Genomic DNA, 20,852 nt, shown 5'->3' with positions numbered 1-20,852 from the left:
TGACAGATGGATAATGTTGGGTTTGTGTTAAAGCAGGGGGTGGGCATCGCGTGCATAACCAGTGGGATATTCTCTGCCTCTGTCATTGGTTTGCATGAGTTCTTATCTTTACTCAAGTCAAACGACTTTACTGAAAAGGAACACAAAAATAAGTGATTTGTTGCCTAGAGTAAAAAGCATTTGCTTCTTGTCTTTCCTTGAATCGTTTAATGAGACATTGATCTACAAATTATTTCTGAACAAGATGGCTCGTGTATAACCAGTACTGGAGAAACAGATTTAGATTGTTCACCTCACATTACAGATTTTTTAACATTAGTAAATACATTAGGTATCATTTATTATTAATCTTAGGTAATGTTAATTTTTAAAATATAATTGTTCATTGTTAGTCCATGTTAATTAAGTATTAACTAATGTTGGCACCTATAACTTATAATAAAAAAAGTATTTTTTTAAATTAACATTTAACTAATGTAGTTAACTAATGTTAACAAATGTAACCTTATTTAAAGTGTTATCCAGATTTAAATATGAGTTAATTTTGGTGAAGAGTGCTTATTGACAGATACCTTCCCCCCTATAATTTCCTCAGTTAGAGCATGGCACTCCCAGGTAACGTGCATACCGATGAAAAATGTTTACATTGAATACACTTTCTGTTGTTCTAAATGTAAATGTAAACCTATTTTATATAATTACCTTTGCATATATCTTTGCATAATTCATTTAATTCTGATTTGTAATATAACATGAGACCAAGCAAAAGTACATTGTTCAAACTACTCAACGAATACTGACCTCTAATATAGGTCTATTGCAAAGTATTTTTTAGACAGGCTCAAGGAGGTACATAAGAAATTATAAACAGAAACATACATTTTATTAAATGCACTGATAGCTAAAACCAAATACAGCCAGAAGCATAATGTTTTTTTGTTTTGTTTTTAAAAACAGACTTTTTGGCAAATCCAAAGGCACTATAATGCCCATTATAAATCAAAGACTTGAATTTACTGCTCATAGCCATCAAGGCGAGAACAATAGACCCAGGATGCAAGGCTACAAATAACCCCATGGAGTTCAGCACCACCACATTGCCTGTGAAAAGACAACCGCAAACAAGTAAACACATTCCATGCGAGGTAAGGGGAGAAATCCCATGCAGGGAGAAAGAAATGAAGTATCGTGCAGCAGCAACCTGAGCCTGCAGGTCCACTGACACCCTGAGGAGGCACGGTACACAAGAGACTAAAGTACACAAAGATTATTTACACTAGGCATTTGGATCCCAAAAGAAAATGAATAAATATAGCAAAATAATATACCCAGTGAAGAATAGTAATGAATGAAATCAACAAGACAACTATTTAGTTGCCACCTGTGATTGTACTAAATCAAATAACAAAACCCTATGTAAAACCTTTTGACTTTCCAGTACTGTCAACCTAAATCATCAGTTGAGTTTAATCCATATCTTCAGAAGCGATATGATAGGTGTGGGTGAGAAACAGAAATTTTTTTAATTCCTTTTTACCTACTGATCAGGGCTGGTCAAAGGTGGAGATTTATAGCAAAAAAGGAATTAAATATATATCTGTTTCTCACTCACATTTATAATATCGCTTCTGAAGAAATATATTTCACTACTGGAGTCGTATGGATTGCTTTTAACATGCCTTTATGTGCTTTTTGGAACTTCAAAGTTCTGGCCTCCATTCACTTGCATTGAACGGGCCTACAGAGAGATATTCTTCTAAAAATCTTAATTTGTGTTCTGCAGAGGAAAGGAAGACATACACATCTGGGATGGCACGAGGGTGGGTAAATGATGAGATCATTTTCATTTTTGGGTGAACTATTCCTTTAATTTGAGTCCCAATACAAAGCAAAGTTCATATGCTGCTGGTGGCTTCTTATTTTGTACTAGAAGGTAATTTGAGTGTGTGCTTAGTGTGGTTATGCTGTTCCAGGGCTATTTCAGGGGCCATGAAATATGTCTTTCATGTTTTTCAGTTAATTTAATGTCTTTCCATTACATTTTACAAGGCCATATGATCACTGCTGATATACAATATGTCCTAACTGTAAAATCCAGGTAATATTAATATAAAAATATAAAACAACCTTATACATTCTGAGGTAATCAAGGTTTATAGATTTTTAGTCCAGAAATAAAACACAGAAAAAGGTCAACATTTTAAGTTGATTGTATTATAGCACAAATGACACCCATGAAATTTGCCTCTTGCCTCTTGACATGATGCAAAATGACAGTTAGGGAGGTTGACAGCCTGTTTTGACAAGTGAAAGCAGACTGTGGCCCATTCGAAAACCTGCCTGTCTAACAGGTCTACATTGCTGCATGACACATGATTAGGGACTTCGTTATGAATCACTGACATGCATCATTAAAAATGAAAACAGTTGGAAGTTGGGTAAGAGAGAGATTACGTGCCATAATGGCTTCAATTACGCACATTGAGTCTGCTTGTAAATCTTTATAATCTATATCATTTTGAAACATAAACAAAGTTGTTGTATAGTGGTAAACACTATCAACACCTCTTAAAATGTTTCTTTGTGTTTCACTCAGCATGTTGTTTTATTATGTTTCTGTTGCTTTGGCATTTTCAGTTAGTTAAATGTTCCACACTTTAAAGAATCGTTTTTTTTAATACACATTTGGTTGCATTTTTAAAAGTAATCAAGGTGTTACTATATAAAATAAAATCCATTAACAAAGGACTGGATCATTTTTATGCAGCGGATGCACTGAGAATACAATTATGTAATATAATAAACAGAACTATGGATTCAAGTTTTCAAACCATTCCAAACATTCCAATGTAACTCAAATGCCTTTAATACCTGGTAGCAAAGAGTGCTTTGGTCATATCTGATATGCAGCTGTTTCCCTAATCAGACTTCCCTGATACATCTCTACCACAAGACCACTGATGCAGATTTACATTATATGTCATAACTGTGTCCATCAAAACTGTACTGCACTCTGTAGTCTTCCTCTGCTCTGCCAGTGCCAGTGCTTACCAAGCCAACTGTTTGACTAGGTTGTAAGAATCAGCAATAGACTCAAATTCTGCCTTGATACATTAACAGCGACCAAAGAGAAATTACAACAGGAAATGCATTACTCATTCTCAGTCAGGAGAAGAATGAAAATATTCATAAATGTGATTGCACATCTGTTGTTTATCATTACCAAGAGCAATGTCATCGGAGAGATAATATTCTAATGGTAGCAGTTCAGAGCTAGAAATGTTCAGTGGGGTCCAAACATCTGGAGCACATAGAAATGGGATTCAAAATCTAATTCATAACTGAAAATAAACAAAGTTTTAGGATTTTGAAAGACTAAACTCATCTAGGTCTTAGTGGCATTGGATCTAAGTGGCTTACCCTCCTCTTCAGATAGTTCAACACCTCCTCTTTGACTAGATGCATCTCTTTTCTTAGCTTTCATTTTTATACCCAACACAATGGCAATCAAAGCCAATACAAATAGGACTATAAGCACTCCACACACAGCATACATTGTCAAGTTAGTGTCAGGCACAGATTTAGGCTCGGGCGTAATTGTAAACTGAAGATTGGTGATCTTCTTATAGAGACACATGCCAATGTAATCATCCTCTATGAGCCAATGATCAGATTTCTCTTCCCCCTCTTTCTTGTCCTTCACCATCTCTGCATCATCATAACTGGAGTATGTATCATTGGGATCAGCATCACCAACCTCTACATTCTTCAGTATTACCACGCACCAGTATGTTCCAATGTCCTCCGCCTTGGGATCAGTAATGACAATCGAGGAATCGACCTCTCTAAAGTTTACTCTGCCGTTTAGATCATGAGGTAAGGAAATAGAAGGGTCCCCTGAGTCCATTATTAGGATGTCCCCTTCACCATGATTTCGATACCACAGAATGCTGGCAAGGTCCAATTTACCACTGATAACTGTGGAATTCATGAAGCTACAACTGATTACTACCTTCTCTTTTTCTGTAGAAAATGTAACATTAGTCATTTCACATAAAGGGCAAACATTCACAAAATAGTCTTCAACAAGGATTGTGGAGAAACACTTATAAGTCCCAGAGTGATCTGAAGTGAGAGAGTCAATGACAAGGGAAAAGACTCCAGTGCTCATGTCATTTGACACAAGCATCTGATTTCCAGATGTACTGTTGAAATTTACTGGTGCTGATAAGTTAACTTGTCCGAAGGGTGTTTCCCAGTAGTTTTGTCTGAGGTGGTCTACTGAACATGAAAGGGCTATGTTCTCTCCAACAGACCGGTAAATATACTTCATTTCAGGTTCTTCTGGTAGTCTTATGGCTTGGAAGCTCCTGCATTGCTCTCCCTCCATAACAAGACAGAAGAAACTGGGTCTACCTCTGATGAAGTCATCTGAAACATGTAATGAGCCTTTGCCACGCACCTGGACGAGTCCTTTAAACTCCTTTTGCAATGGCTCCAGTGAAGTTTTAGTATCCAAAAACAAAGATGTGTTTTGCAACTCTCTGTACCATTTTACTGTAGTTGTAGCTTGTTTGCTTAAACCGATATCACATACCAGGTCTGCACCTGTGTCTGGATTCAATAAAATTTCCTTTGAACTGATCTCCTCGCCACACACATAGAGATAGTGCTTACGATACTTTTGCGTAATGTTATCACTCTTGCACTCTGTGATGTAGATGCCAGAATCAGTGAAGCCAAGAATTAATATCCTTAGGCTGAGCAGTCCTTCAGTTTGGCTGGAGATATCGATCCGACCCTTAAAGGCATCAGGCGGTGAAACTGAGCTTGAGGACTGACCCAATAGCAGCCTTCCTTCAGCAGTTATTCTGTACACAGCAATGTAGTCCCCGAAGCAATAACCCATCTCCAGTTCCTCACCAAGTGCTTTGAAAATAGGCTCTGGATCTTCCTCTGCGAGCGTGCTTTCCAGCAGCAGAGCAAGTAGTATTACAAAGTTGGTGGTTTTCTTCATCCTGTTCCACTCTATCCATCCACAAGACTGCTTTCTGCCTGGTGCATTCTACATACTCAGGAGGAATTTGAGTATCCTGTTTCTGAAGTTTGGCATTAAGATCCACCCACGTTGTGATGTTGTCCTTAGGTGCAGTTTTTTTCCTCTGTTTTTCAGGTGCAGTTTTTTTTCTTTGCTTTCCTCAAGCCAATATTTTATCTTTTAACCCAGACCACATGGTTATTATGTATCTTTTCATTTAAGGTTCTTCTCTTTAACTTGTGTGCTGTTGTGCAGTTTCTCATGAATCAAAAAGAGACAAACTTCTGAAGCATTTCATAGTCAAACTGGTTTACTTTCACTCTCGCACGCTCTTCCTGTCTTTCTCGTGTGACTGAGCACTTATTTGCAAGAGATTGTACATAACACTTTCAACTACAGTATTATTGAAGCATACCAGAGGTGATGTTAAAAAGAAAAATTGGTTTTGATGATGTACTAATCTTAAAAGCAATTCAGTGTATGTCCATTTAAGTGAAACTATATTAGGAAACACATGTCCTATTTGCAGACAGGCACAGCTCCAGTCAACCATTTCAGCAACGTTCTGCAACACTTGAGATATTTGTATGAAGAATTTACATGATTCCATTGATCAAGGTATCAAGGTATCAAGGTACTTGCTTGTTTTGATTATTGGAGGGGGGGTGATGTAGTTATGCCAAAACATCTTCTGTGAACAGGGTTTCATTTCATTGTATATCAAATATCAGTTTGACCAAACATTTACAAGTTAGATGAATCAGACTAAATGACTAAATTATTTTTTATTCAGATGAGCTTTAACAGCAACAGTAGGTTTGTATCTTATTTACTGATATACATGATACATATTACAGTATATAATTTATATATGTAAATATCAGTGACTAAATAAGAAATGGATGCTTTTAAAGCTCATGTTAAATGTCAGATATGAACATTAACTTGCACTATGAAATGTTATAATGCTAAACAGATAATTAGGAAACGTTAATTCAGATAGTTCGAAATGTCCACATTAATCTCTTTCACTGACACCATTTGGGTTGAAACCCCTGGTTATAGTGCATTGATGGTGATCTTATTACCTGTTTTGAATTCGTAGGGGAAATTTCATTGCATTTCACATTCATTGCATCATGGATCAGTCAATACATTTTATTTTCTTTGATTAGGAGCTGACCCAATATCTGATTTGTTGATTAAACAACTTCTAAATATAATATTCAGTCAACCTGGGAGACCAGGCTGTCCCATATGTATCAAAAGGTGTTTGAGAAATACCAATTTTAGTATGGTTTCTCAAAAAACAGATTTTTGTGAATTCATTATCCAACTGTGCCTTGTGTCTTAGATACCTTGTAGTTTGTGAGGGGGTCTTTGTGAGTATCCAGATTGTAGAGATTCAAGGGTGGGCTAAGTGAACAGCTTGAGTAGGCAGGCATGATCCAGCATTGTGATTAAGCTCCGACTGTGACTCACTCTCTTCTGCCATTCAAACTAATTGCTCTCTCTACTGATAACAGAACTCACAGCCCCTGATACCATTTTGAGAAACATTTTTGTTCCCAAACATTGATTTGTGCTAGAAATAGTGAACTTAACCTAGATGTACGTGTAGCTAGAAATAGTTTGCCCAACTATAATAAATCTTTACATTAAGTGAAGATCCAGTTTTGACTAGTACCTTGACTAGTAGTTTAACCCTCCTATTATATTCAGGGTCAGAGGTAGATAAAAACATTTAAATACCACATAGTTTTTAATACATGAACCAAACTTTGTGGCTTTGTCAGGACTATCAAAATGAACATAAATAGCTTTTCTTCTTCTTCTTTTTTTTTTATACAATCGTTTAAGAGATATAACCATTTAAAAACAAACGTTACATCTATTGCAATTGCATGTCAAATTTGACCTGGACATCAACTATGGCTTTACACATGATATTATGCAGATTTTTTGTACATCTATGAATTCTTTAATTACATTTAGCCTCGTTTCCATGCTCTCAAACACATTTTTTTTCTCCCGATGGGACTGCATCCACCAAAGTCCATAGTTTACTCTGCAGCCATCTGCAGACTTATCTGATGGTGAACCAGCATGCAGCATACAGTACTTACACATTAACATTCAGCAGTTCATGCAAGTAAACAGAATAGATTTTGTATAAAAACAATGAAAAGAAGTATCGATGTTGAACAGCTGTGATGCACAGTTCATTTAATGTTGTTTAGTTAGAAAAGTATATATTGGTTTCATAGATCTTGACTACTGAGTTGTTTCTAGCAGTTATTTTTCCTTGATGTTTTGACATATAAGAGGTCGTTGTACTATAAAAACATACTGTAACTTTCAGAACTCAAAACTTCCTCCTCACTTACCACCTCCACAACAACACATCGACACCTACTTTACATTATAAGCTCTGTAGCCCCGCCCAGTAGCTGTGAATATTGAGATGACAAGGAGAGAGCAGGACAGTCAAGAGCAGAGAGCCTGTCAATAACAGTGGACGTTTACTTAAGTCTTAAAGGAGAAGCAGCACCAAAATAGAGTGTTTCTGACAGAGGGTGGAAATTATTGTTTTACAAATATATGACTGTTTTTTTTTTTTTTTTTTTGTGCAAAACAACTTTACTACGATTACAAATGAGCCTTAAGGAAATTATTAAAATAATTATAATAAAAAAGGCGTGTCCCTTTAAGAGTTAAAAGCAAATTCATTCAGATTACTAGTAATTCTTACATTAGATATTGATATACATTTTTCATAATGTTACATTCAAATATAGCTTCATATAAACCTTGAAAAAATATAATCTTCACATGTAACACACTGGTTTGGCTGTAGTTAGTGTTTATGTCAAACAATTTCTTAGTTTTACAATTTAAATAGAAATGGCACACTACATTATAACAATTATATTTGTCTGTTATAATGGCAAAAATATATAGTCTATATTTTTATATTTATATAGAATGTTTTGTAAGCTTAAATTAAACCGGGTCAAAACTGACCCGCTAATGCAAAAGGTGTATGCAGATTCTGAGGGTTAGGTCAGTGGTCAATCTATATTTCCTTCTGTTGGGCTCAAATTAAAGTATATGAATCAAAAATTTCACTGGACACAGTCAGTGGGCAGATTTCCTTTTTCTTCCCGTGCTGACGGTGGCGCTGTAGTGTTCAGACTGTATGACGGCTACAAAACCAGAACAAGAGGAGTAATGAAAGGATCCTCATGACATATCCCTCTCTGAAGAAAATTGACCGCTGTCATTGCAGAGGTATTGCACATATTCATTTTCAGTTATGTTAGTGTTGCTGACTGTGTATCTAGGATTAGAGAACACCTTTTTTTCCCCTTCTTTATCGCGAGATCACGACATATTGTTCTTGATATTAAAAGCAAAGTATGTTTGTCAAAACATCTCTCAAATATCGTCCCATTATTACTATTAACATTTATATAAAATACATATAAAACAGTTTTTTTAATGCTCTAGAACAATATATAATAGAATTTTCCATGTAATAAAAACAAACAAAAAAACATTGTCTGACAGTGCCTGGTATCTTGTTTACATTGTGGGCCTTTTCGGTCTGTGTAATATCCCCAGTCTTCCCCTAGCTAATATCTAATCTTAATTCTATTATCTTAAGGTTTTGGTGTAGGATAACTCGGCACTTCTGTGACATTGTCATTTTGGCGAGCCTCAAGAAATTAGAATTTTATTTCAATCAGCCACATTTGGTAACCTAACCACTTATAGGCTCGGATGCAAATATTACCGTCATTAATGTTAACACTGCAACTTTAATTGAAAAGAGCATCCCGTGGGCTGGTGGGTTATAGTGTCTGAACACTTGAATGGGCCTTTAACCCTTAAATGCTCATTCTGCTTATTAAACTAAATATATTCTGAATATTATATCAGCTTAGCATAAACTATGCATGAATAAAAGTCTTTTATTAAAATTGTTTGTAACTGGAAGTGGATTTTTGAATATGTTTTTCCATTTGTTTCAGACGTAAGGGCTTAGGCTGTTGTTTATGCATGCACACAGTTACTCAACAGCCCCTCCAATAGACTTGTGGATTGTGCAAACATGCTGCGATTAGTCAGGACATCACTGTGCCTCTACTGCCATAGGACTCAAGTTATGCCACACATGAGGCCCTACTCCTCGTTCATTCAGGAAGAGAACACAGTTGCTGTGGACACTCTGTACGACCTGTCAGTAGACATCAGTAAAGTCCGCAAGCTGAAGGGTTGGGTGTTGCGGCAGAGTCCTGTGTATGTGAGCGAGACCGCCACACTGTTGAGGGACATGGGGGCCAATGGCCAGGTCATCGCCCGTGTCTTGGAGCTCTACCCAGAGGCCATCCTCTGTACACCTGAACAAATGGAGGTGCAGAAAAAACTGTGGATGTCAGTCTGCGCCAGCCAGAAGGATCTGGTAGGAATCATCGAAAAATTCCCTGCCTCATTTTTCACACCATCCTCTGATCATGACAACCAGACAGCCAATATTCTGTATTTCCAAACGCTGCTTCTTAACAAACGCATCATTAGTAAGCTCATGGCCACCGCGCCTCAGAGCTTCAGCCGACCGGTGGAGCAAAATCAGGAGATGATTCAAGCGCTCCAGAAGACCTATTTGGACTTGGGTGGCAGAGAGGACAACGTGAAGGTCTGGCTTCAGAAGCTGCTTAGTCAGAATCCGTATGTGCTTCTAAAGCTCCCAGAGGCCCTGCGGAATAACTTGATGTTCCTACGTGAAAGCGGCTTCACCAGCAATGACCTCTTGCAGCTACTGTCCAAATTAAGGGGGTTTGTCACCGAACTCAACCCTGAAAGCATGAAAGTCACCCTCAGCTACTCACAGGAAACCCTGGGATGCACAGAAGCAGAGCTCAGGCAGATTGTTCTTCAGTGTCCAGCCTTGTTATACTATTCCGTGCCTATACTAGTTGATCGGTTCAAAGGCCTCCTCTCTACTGGAGTCACTATGGAGCAGATCACCGCGACACCCACAGTGTTGGAACTGACAACCCATATAGTTCAGCATCGCATTCAGAAACTGCGCTCTTATGGTTATGATATACGGACTGGCAGCCTGGAAGTCCTCAATGGCACCAAGAAAGACTTTGAGATGAGCTATGGAAAACTGCATCTTAGGCGAGAGAGGCCGCATTTTAATCCAGTAGCACCACTTAGCACAGAGGATTAAGATTGCTGCACTTCCATTAAGTTGCAAGCATTGTATTGAAGTGCCAAGGTGCTACACAGAATATTAACAGTCGTGTCTGTCATCACCAAGGGAAACTCAGGTTTTCTGTATGAATAGATTAATTTATTCCTTATTATTTATTTTGGTAATTGATGTGCTGAAAAGAATAAATTGTTGAATGTTTTGTTGAATTGTTGAAGGTGATTTGATAGATATTGCAAAATTCATTGCTACACGCTTTGCTCAAAGAAATGAAGCTATATTATTTTCTCTCCTTCTCGTCATATTAGTATATACTGTGAATAGTCTATCTATCTATCGATGGATGGATGATGATAGATAGATAGATAGATACTCTGTACTATGCAGAGATGGACAGAAATAAAAAATAACAAATTTAATATTAGTGTTGTGGCATGAGCCATTGGTTGTATGAATCGAATTAATTTTTTACATTATTTTTATGACAATTAAGTGAGCCCTTCCCAGCAATTCTCATTACATTAACGCTTATAGTGTTTAATTTTATTTATATTATTCAAACAGGTCATTCTCATTAGATTCTCATTACAGTAATATACTTTTTTTACTGTATTGTAGTAAAAATACTGTAATACATTTTTTTTATTTAAATCAGCATATAGTTAACAATGACAAAGTCAACAAAATAATACCGTGATGTATGAATATATTACAATTGATCTTTTTTTCCTATCATTTAGCTGTCGTTTGATTTGCGCAGATGTGTTCTTGACTGGTTTTGTGGGATTTGCCCTAATAGTGCTTTGCCAAGTAATTTGTGCAGCTTTTAAATTCCTTTTGTTTTCTCATCAAAGTCTCTAATAAGAAGCAATATAAAATACCTCTTTGAGGTATGCATTATGTAGATAAATATTCATATCAATGAATGTTTACCTGTATGCTGCTGAACTCTATGCAGCCAAAATCTCATTTGCAAGTATTTCTCAATATTTTGGCCTCTGGGCAACATTTCGAGATAATTCTGTGCTTTTTAATGATTAGACTAAAGACTTTACTGGTATCTATAATGAGTTACATTACAGATTGCCTTGTGGCATCTGCTGTATATGCTTTGGACTTTATGATGTCTTTAATAGTGAAATAAATTACATTTCTTACTGGCTTCCAGCCTCTGTGCAGTCATTTTTATTCTTTTATTCTTTATCTTGATTAGTGCTAATAATCAAAGTACTTTATTAAGTGAATCACACGGTAATGAGTAAAAAGATGTGTCACCTTTTTGGTACTCCAAAATGAATGAATTTCATTAATATGTATTGTTGCCCTTTTATTCCACCTCTCTCTTTTGTTTGCCATTCTTTGTACTTCTAGTATACAGCGGATGTGGATTACTGCTTTATCCGGCAGATGACACTTTGAGTTATACCCTAACGCATAGAAGGTTAATAAGAGGGGGTATAAATAGCTCTTTCTCATTTGAAATGTGACGATGGGTATTATTTGCAAATGTTACACATTGATTTTATGGAGCATAACTCAAAGAAAATATGAAAACATGACACATGCAATTAAAATCTCTAATTTCCTGCTCTGGGTTCTGCATGGTAGGATATTAAGGTGGTAAATATTCCATGTCTGATGTCATACAGATCAGGCCGAATTGATAAGAGCTCTGAGAGCAGAGCCCAGTGGTTCTCTGTCCTCTGTGCCACTTGCTCTCAGAGCTCCTGATCAGAAAAACAGTGCTGCATGTCAAGCGTTCATTTTTATGTACATTTAGTAAAATTCTCAGATTTTGTGGTAATGTGTCCAGCACACTTTCTGACCAATTAAGTTCCATAACTTTCCATTATTACTGGATAAGGTTTTTAAAGGATCATTTAGATTCAGTCTGTTTGCTAATGTATCAGTCAGACTGAGTGTCAACTGGTTCAAACAAATCACTGAGGGAAAAAAAAGACTGATCGAACATCACTATGACAATAGTAAATATTTCAGAGCAAAGCAGAACCAGAACAATTTATAGTCACCATAGAAATGACCATTCATAAGATTTGATGAATTTTTTATGCCTTTCCAGGCCTGGAAAACGCCATTATAAAATCTGGTATTCCTGATTTAAAAAAAACAGATATTTCCAGCTTTTGCATTACTGTGGGAATCCTGATCGGAACTATTTTACTGAACGTGTAAATGTAACCTCAAAACTGTAAAAGTAGCCTTAATTTTTATTTATTGTTTTTTATGTTTTTTTTATGTTTGGTTGTGATCACTCCAGTTCCCAAATAAAAACACACCTCAAGATCTCATCTTAGCTCCTGGCTCCATCTAGTGGAGAATAGCATTCACCCTCCTATTGACCTTGCAATAAAGCGGAGCATTAAAGTTTGACCTCCCATTATATGTAGTCAAGAAGTGTACTGCACATGTTGAATTGTATATTGTATTAGAAAATACTTTAATGTAGCACCTCACAATAACATAGTAGCGGATACTGTCTAGCTTGTACAATGTGCGAATGACATCAGAAACCTAAATGAACGATTACACTTCATTGAGAACTATCTACATTACACTTCAAGTGCACTTTACTGAAAACTGCACACACATTTTATTACATTCAACAAAGCTTGGTTTAAAATATACTGCTAATTAAGTAGCAGCAGTAAGGCACACAACAAATGGTTATAAGGTTCAAGTACACACATACATGACTCCTACTGTATCCCATCCCCCTGATCTGCTTTGATTCATTACACTTGTGTCACCATGGTGACATGAGTAACTGAGAATCTGGTGAGTGGTCACAAACTGTTGCATGTGTAATAGTGAGGGAAGTAGTGTTCATCGCTGGCTGCATTGTCTGCTGGTCCATCTGCTGTTTCATATCACGTATAGCACGACTGCTTATGTAATAATAAAGCAAGATAATGGTGATTATGACAATATGAAGAACTAGCTGTTCTGAAATGTTTTGCATAGTGAAGTACAACAGCACAGAGGTAATCAAAGAGCCCTTGAGCTATGCATGATACTGTAATGTTTGTATTAAAACAAGTCAAATACTATTTCAGGTTATGTAAACATAAAACAACTTGTACATTTTCCGACTTGTAAACTGTGTCTCACTGCTTCAGTCCTGAGCCTCCTTCTTGAAGACTTGAAATTGAAATTTAATACCATTTTCTTCATGAATTTCATCTGGAACTCCAGGAAAGCTTATATAAAGAAAGTCAACAATTAATAAGACACAGACAGAACAATGCAAATGTAATACGATGCATTATCTGATAAATACAGTCTTCAATGTATTTAAAGTGGGGTCCAATAATCTATGGCCAAAGAAGGTAAACATTTCTGTCACAATCACATGTAAGCAAATTTGTGACACTATTCATAGTATGATATATAATATGATAATTTATGATCATATTAACTACTTTTTACAAAAGGTCAGATTTCCTTGCTTCCACTGAAGCACAGAAGAAGCATTTCCATTTTTAATTATTTTTTATACTCAAATTGTCATGCTTATACTTTGTGATGTAAATGTTTGTATCAAATTTGATTTTTTTAAAAAGAAGCATTTTTAGGCTCAGTAGGCTCAGTTTCTTGTACCCCACTTGTACCCCACAAGGAATACAAGATAATCGTACCCCTTTTGTTTTGTGAAAACATTGCGGTCGAACTCTGGGAAAAAGACATCGCAGTCAAAGTCAGCCATGATGTCAGTGAGATAAATGAGATCACACCACGGATGATCAAGACCTTCCTGATAAATGGTGTTCCAGAGAAATAAATACCACAGTTGTTTCTTTTTCTTTATTATTTCAGAATACATCTGTGCAGACTGCTCCTTTATGTACAATGATAAGCATTGTATAAATCAAACTCCTCACCTTATATATCTCAGGGCCTCCTAAAAGCCAGATGGTCTCCACAAAGTGACATAGAGGAGGTTCAGAAGCCAGACGAATTACTGACCCGAAATCCTGACACAGATAGTGAGCATTTGTTGGCACTGACCTGAAATGATTCATATACAAAATAACCAAATAAACATAAGTTAATAAATACATAAAACATAATATACAATGCAGTTTTTTTATTTTGCTGACCCCCTCATCCAATTATCAGTATGATCAGCTCTTATAAACTTCATGTTAATCTGACCATCTGGAACATGTGTATAATTAAATATGCTTACTTCAGCTTTCTGCTCAACACCACATTGATGCCATTGGCCAAAGGGAAGACCTTCTCAGGACAAGAAAACCAGGAGACTCGTCCCCAGACAATCAGGTTCTTTTTCCCTGTGGTGCATCAAAAATATTATTAAAATGGAGAATATTGATCATTAATTTCATATAAATCATTAAAAAATAAGATTATTACTTCAACTAGAACATAAATCAAACAAATGTTTACCAAACTTTAAATTTAACCCTATAACACAGAAAAGCATACAAGGGGGAAAATGGCACAATTACAATATACCATGATTAAACTATATCCAAAGTCTTTATAAAATTACTTTTTCACACTTTAAAGGTGCACTCAGTAACATTTTTTTTCCTCACAAAAAAGATTTACTTCTAAAAAAAAATGAATTGTCATTTTGAAATATAAGTATAAAATCCTAACCACTCACATTAGATGAAGAATCTAGTCATACTGTAGCTGTAACATGATAAAAGCGGTTTTATTTCACATGAAGAGGGTCCCCTCATGGGGGCTGCCATGTTAAAATCACATGACCAGCCGAATACTACTCGCTTCTTCTCAGTAACTGCCCTGTTATTGGACACATTCACTCAAAGATTACATAGAAACTGTAGAAACTGGATGCCCATAAGTCAAAGCCACTCACCAGGTGTTGACACAGCTGTAATTGTGTCCAGAAAAAACTGAAATTCTTTCCTGTGGACAACATGAGAAATATTGTGTGCCTTTGCCATTTAGATATGAATGCAACTGCATGACGTGCAAAATGCAATTTCAGCTGCATGACGAATATCATTCATGTGTTTATCACTTTCTTTTAGTAAGTTTTTAAAAAGCAGGGCTAAATCCATTATTCCTCAAAATGTAATGCTGCAAGGCTATTCTGCACCATTATCCTGCTTAAAGAAAACATAAAATCTTGATTTCTCACCAAGGGCGTAGCCAGGAAATTGCTTCTGGGTGGGCCTCAATAAAATTGGATGGGCCAAGTTTTTGCCCAATTTTTATTTTTACCACATTTTTCTTAACCTTCTGAGACCCCAGCATGACTGCTGTGTGCATTTTCCATTCTCCTTTTTGATTTGTACATAACTAGTAGCACCTAATAAACAAGCAAAAAAATAAATAAATAAATACAAAAAAAATAAAAAATCTAGAGCAAATAGTTTTCCTAAAATTTGGGTCTAAGTTGTGAAATTGTAAGTAATACCAAGCTATAAAAAGTCTGATTTATTTCATCAAATAATTTGTGTCCAGGAGTGTTGGTTATTCATGTTTTTGAGACGTTATAGACATTACAGCTAATTTTCTATAAAGCTGAATAAATAATTCTGATGAAAAATAATGGTCAGCATCATCAAATCACTGCTAACCATGTTAAAAAAGTACATTTGTGCATTATAAAATTCTGAATCTAAGTATTGATTACCATTGTTCCATGTCTGCCAAACATGTTGAGTGATCCAAACATCATCTGGAGCCTGAAACTGAACTTTTGGTCGGATTTTAGGAGTGAATGCACTTAGCTGCATAGAAATCTATAGGATGCACCCTTGCTCCCTATTTAGTGAATGACTTAACCTCCAAAGTACTGTCTGTCTGCACTGGTCTCAGAACAGTTAGAAATGCACCTTATTTTCATCCTAACTCCATATAAAGCCTCTAAAAGCAACATTTTTTCTGCTTTTGCTTGAATACATTTATTCTCAGTGTGATAATGCACAGTAAATATATAGGAATGTATTTACAAATGTTAATGAATAGAACCGTTTTGTACAATGATAACAAAATAAAACAATAACTAAATTTATATTAAAATGAAGCGAACTGACCCACAGATGTGTTAATGTTGTAAAATATTTAAAATAACTACCATGTTCTTTGAACTTTTTAGGGAATGCGGCCCTAATTTCCACATATGTGGACTTCATCTTTATCATCACGCTAATGTGCGAAAAATGAATGGATGTTTTAAAGCGGCATATCAAATGAGATGCTACTCTTTACAACCAAACAGGTTTCAGTAAAAAAAAAAAACTTAAAGAGGTTTCTTACACGAGGTTAACAACTGAGAAGCGGCACATTCAAACAGTTCTTTCACACTTTCAGAATTTATGAATTTTTTAAACTATTTTATAAATATATACTTTAAGTCAAAAAATAATCTCTAATATTCAGGATGGGCCTGGATCTAATTTGGGAGCCCACCCTTGGCTACAGCACTGTTTCTCACACAGTAAACAAGTCTGTGGAAACATCTTTGGTTTTTTATAACTTTCCTTTCTATATAATTTATTTATTTAATGTGTTCCTGTTTAATGTGTATGTAACCAACATAGTTGTTTATACAATCATTATATATATATATATATATATAAATTACTTTATATATTACACTCTCTAATACTAATATACTATAACTCTCAATTCAGTGTTACAACATGTCCATCCAAATGTCTCAGATATGCTGTGATGACCTCTCAGTCTTACAGTAATGCTTTTTAATAATTTTATGTAAAACACTAGTCTCACAAATAACAAGTTCATGGACTCTGATCTAGAAGGGTCGGGACGGTGGAGGTTCACTTTTTCCACCACTCCAATTCAAAAACCAACTGGCATTCCATTTGAGTTCCAAAGATCAATCGAATGTTCTAACTAAACTGTTATTGTCGATTGGGTGTTTTGTCAGCTTTCTGTGGAATGCCACGTGACAATCTATTGTATGCAGATTCACAACAAATTAATCTAATTATCACTAATCACCCAACCGGTGATGGAGACCAACGATTCATCTAATACAATAATTTCATCACAAAACTAAGGTGAATGCTTGAATTATTATTGTGTATTTCTTACGGAAGTCTCCAGGGAAGCTGTCCGTTCTTCCCGATGCCCAAATCTCTGCATGCAGCCGCGATGAGCCGGATCGGTTTCTGCATCTCCTTCGCGATGTTCATAATTTACGCCTTTACAAAGGGAAGCTTATGCGGCTTACTGTTTAAAATACAGTTGTCCATTGGGCTTTGGATGAGTTCCCGATTCTTCTCTGCCAAGATCTGGTTCATGGGTTTCAACATCTGGTTGGCCGACCACGTGACATCCAATGGGCGTGGCTGTCTAACACAATCAATAGTTTTTTACAGGTTAAAGAGCCACACAACCAATTGAGGTTTTGGTGTGGGGGCAGCTTGAAATGGGTTACAGAAGTGAAATAGAACTTAAATGCACTCTGCTTTACATGCCTGTGTTTTTCTATGGTATGCGTTGGTATCTAAAGTTTTATAATTAGTTTGTTTAAGGAATATAAAGAAAATTCACAGATTCCAAGTAATATCATCACAAATCTCCAAACATCCATATGGAATTTGCCCAAGTCCTAAAGGAAAATTAGGGTTTCATATATATATGTCTTATATACTTAGTCAATATAATAATTTTGAATATTCAGTAATTGGTTAGACATTGCTCTTTGTGAGTGCAAAATGATATTAAATCCTTACCCAATAATTGAAAATAACTGTGAAAGTAATAGAAATCCATTGGTCAAAATTTTGGAATCCTGTGTCATGGTTTGCACCACCATCTATCAGTGAAGAATATCTCGGTTACTTACGTAACCTCGGTTCCCTGAGACGAAGGGAATGAGACCTAGCGTTTAACACATATGGGTAGTGCCTTCTTACACGACCTAGTTGAAACCTCTCTACAATAATGCCAATATTCTAATATTGGCTAAGGTGTTTGAGCCCCGCCTGTTTTGTCTGCTATAAAAACAGGTGCACAAACACCATTTCCTCAGAATATCTATCTGAGAACAAAGAGTGCATCGCTCATGCCTCAAGAACTCCGAGTCTTGTAGAGCGGCTAGCATTCGCAATATCTCGTTCCCTTTGTCTCAGGGAACCGAGGTTACGTACATAACCGAGACGTTCCCTTATGACTCAGAACACTTGACATTGCGTTTATTAACGCATATGGGGAACATAATCCCATCACGCCACATTACGTGACATAACCTCCCAGAAAGGAAGCATGACGCCGCAGTCTCGTGGGACGGCGGCCGACATAAGTACGCCACAGTGAGTGACCCTTGTGTTGGGCCAGGAGGGGAGCACTCAGAATGAATATATGAACTATAGTCATATAAACTCAGCAAAAAAAGAAACATCCTCTCACTTTCAACTGCTTTTATTTTCAGCAAACTTAACATGTGTAAATACACTATATTGCCAAAAGTATTCGCTCACCCATCCAAATAATTGAATTCAGGTGTTCCAATCACTTCCATGGCCACAGGTGTATAAAATGAAGCACCTAGGCATGCAGACTGCTTCTACAAACTTTTGTGAAAGAATGGGCCGCTCTCAGGAGCTCAGTGAATTCCAGCGTGGTACTTTGATAGGATGCCACCTGTGCAACAAGTCCAGTCGTGAAATTTCCTTGCTACTAAATATTCCACAGTCAACTGTCAGTGGTATTATAACAAAGTGGAAGCGATTGGGAATGACAGCAACTCGTAAAATGACAGAGCGGGGTCAGCGGATGCTGAGGCGCATAGTGCGCAGAGGTCGCCAACTTTCTGCAGAGTCTATCGCTACAGACCTCCAAAGTTCATGTGGCCTTCAGATTAGCTCAAGAACAGTGCATAGAGAGCTTCATGGAATGGGTTTCCATGGCCGAGCAGCTGTATCCAAGCCATACATCACCAAGTGCAATGCAAAGCGTCGGATGCAGTGGTGTAAAGCACGCCGCCACTGGACTCTAGAGCAGTGGAGACGCGTTCTCTGGAGTGACGAATCACACTTCTCCATCTGGCAATGTGATGGACGAGTCTGGATTTGGCGGTTGCCAGGAGAACGGTACTTGTCTGACTGCATTGTGCCAACTGTGAAGTTTGGTGGAGGGGGGATTATGGTGTGGGGGTGTTTTTCAGGAGCTGGGCTTGGCCCCTTAGTTCCAGTGAAAGGAACTCTGAATGCTTCAGCATACCAAGAGATTTTGGACAATTCCATGCTCACAACTTTGTGGGAATGGTTTGGGGATGGCCCCTTCCTGTTCCGACATGACTGCGCACCAGTGCACAAAGCAAGGTCCATAAAGACATGGATGAGCGAGTTTGGTGTGGAAGAACTGGCCTTCACAGAGTCCTGACCTCAACTCGATAGAGCACCTTTGGGATGAATTAGAGCGAAGACTGCGAGCCAGGCCTTCTCGTCCAACATCAGTGTCTGACCTCACAAATGCGCTTCTGGAAGAATGGTCAAAAATTCCCATAAACACACTCCTAAACCTTGTGGAAAGCCTTCCCAGAAGAGTTGAAGCTGTTATAGCTGCAAAGGGTGGGCCGACGTCATATTAAACCCTATGGATTAAGAATGGGATGTCACTTAAGTTCATATGTGTCTAAAGGCAGATGAGCGAATACTTTTGGCAATATAGTGTATTTGTATGAACATAAAAAGATTCAAAAACTAAGACATAAACTGAACGGGGGGGGGGGGGCTCAGAATCAAAAGTAACAGTCAGTATCTGATGTGGCCACCAGCTGCATTAAGTACTGCAGTGCATCTCCTCCTCATCCACTGCACCAGATTTGCCAGTTCTTGTTGTGACATTTTACCCCACTCTTCCACCAAGGCACTTGCAAATTCCAGGACATTTCTGGGGGGAATGGCCCTAGCCCTCTCCAACAGGTCCCAGATGTGCTCTATGGACTGCGATCCGGGCTCTTTGCTGGCCATGGCAGAGCAAAGACATTCCTGTCGTGCAGGAAATCACGCACAGAACGGGCAGTATTGCTGGTGGCATTGTCATGCTGGAGGGTCGTGTCAGGATGAGCATGCAGGAAGGGTACCACATGAGGGAGGAGGATGTCTTCCCTGTAACGCACAGCATTGAGATTGCCTGCAATGACAACAAGCCCAGTCCGATGATGCTGTGACACACTGCCCCAGACCATGATGGACCCTCTACCTCCAAATCGATCCCACTCCAGAGTACAGGCCTCGGTGTAACGCTTATTCCTTCTATGATAAACGTGAGTCCGTCCAACACCCCTGGTGAGACAAAACCGTGACTCGTCAGTGAAGAGTACTTTTTGCCAGTCCTGTCTGGTCCAGCGAAGGTGGGTTTGTGCCCATAGGCGACATTGTTGCCGGTGATGTCTGGTAAGGACCTGCCTTACAACAGGCCTACAAGCCCTCAGTTCAGCCTCTCTCAGCCTATTACAGACAGTCTAAGCACTGATGGAGGGATTGGGCGTTCCTGGTGTAACTTGGGCAGTTGTTGTTGCCATCCTGTACCTGTCCTGCAGGTGTGAATTTCGGATGTACTGATCCTGTGCAGGTGTTTGTTACACGTGGTCTG

General features: G+C 37.6%; 2 protein-coding genes across 2 annotated transcripts; one reads left to right on the top strand and one right to left on the bottom strand.

The window, feature by feature from the left end:
* Positions 1-8,241: 8,241 nt before the first annotated feature.
* Positions 8,242-11,415, top strand: mterf2 (mitochondrial transcription termination factor 2). The gene is made up of 2 exons (XM_051657385.1): positions 8,242-8,329; positions 9,073-11,415. Exon 2 carries the CDS (start codon positions 9,153-9,155, stop codon positions 10,275-10,277), a length of 1,125 nt encoding a protein of 374 aa, XP_051513345.1. The 5' UTR covers positions 8,242-8,329; positions 9,073-9,152; the 3' UTR covers positions 10,278-11,415.
* A 1,287-nt stretch (positions 11,416-12,702) lies between these two features.
* On the bottom strand, positions 12,703-17,575 carry zgc:153031. Its single transcript, XM_051657392.1, has 6 exons — positions 17,343-17,575; positions 15,130-15,179; positions 14,467-14,572; positions 14,159-14,285; positions 13,916-14,031; positions 12,703-13,477 (listed from the first exon to the last, which is right to left on the bottom strand). The coding sequence occupies exons 1-6, from the start codon at positions 17,441-17,443 to the stop codon at positions 13,393-13,395; spliced, it is 585 nt and encodes a 194-aa protein (XP_051513352.1). The 5' UTR covers positions 17,444-17,575; the 3' UTR covers positions 12,703-13,392.
* Between the last annotated feature and the right edge of the window lie 3,277 nt (positions 17,576-20,852).

The sequence above is a fragment of the Myxocyprinus asiaticus genome, chromosome 26 (assembly GCF_019703515.2).
Source record: "Myxocyprinus asiaticus isolate MX2 ecotype Aquarium Trade chromosome 26, UBuf_Myxa_2, whole genome shotgun sequence".
Lineage (NCBI taxonomy): Eukaryota > Metazoa > Chordata > Actinopteri > Cypriniformes > Catostomidae > Myxocyprinus > Myxocyprinus asiaticus.
Note: the sequence above shows the minus strand (reverse complement) of the source record. Positions and strands in the feature narration are given on the sequence as shown.

Excerpts from the sequence above, each read along its gene's own strand:
- mterf2 (XM_051657385.1), top strand. The coding sequence starts at position 9,153 with ATGCTGCGATTAGTCAGGACATCACTGTGCCTCTACTGCCATAGGACT.
- zgc:153031 (XM_051657392.1), bottom strand. The coding sequence starts at position 17,443 with ATGAACATCGCGAAGGAGATGCAGAAACCGATCCGGCTCATCGCGGCT. Across the intron at positions 15,180-17,342 it reads CAGCTTCCCTGGAGACTTCC|GAAAGAATTTCAGTTTTTTC; the intron begins GTAAGAAATACA and ends TGTTGTCCACAG. Across the intron at positions 14,286-14,466 it reads GTGTTGAGCAGAAAGCTGAA|GTCAGTGCCAACAAATGCTC; the intron begins GTAAGCATATTT and ends GAATCATTTCAG.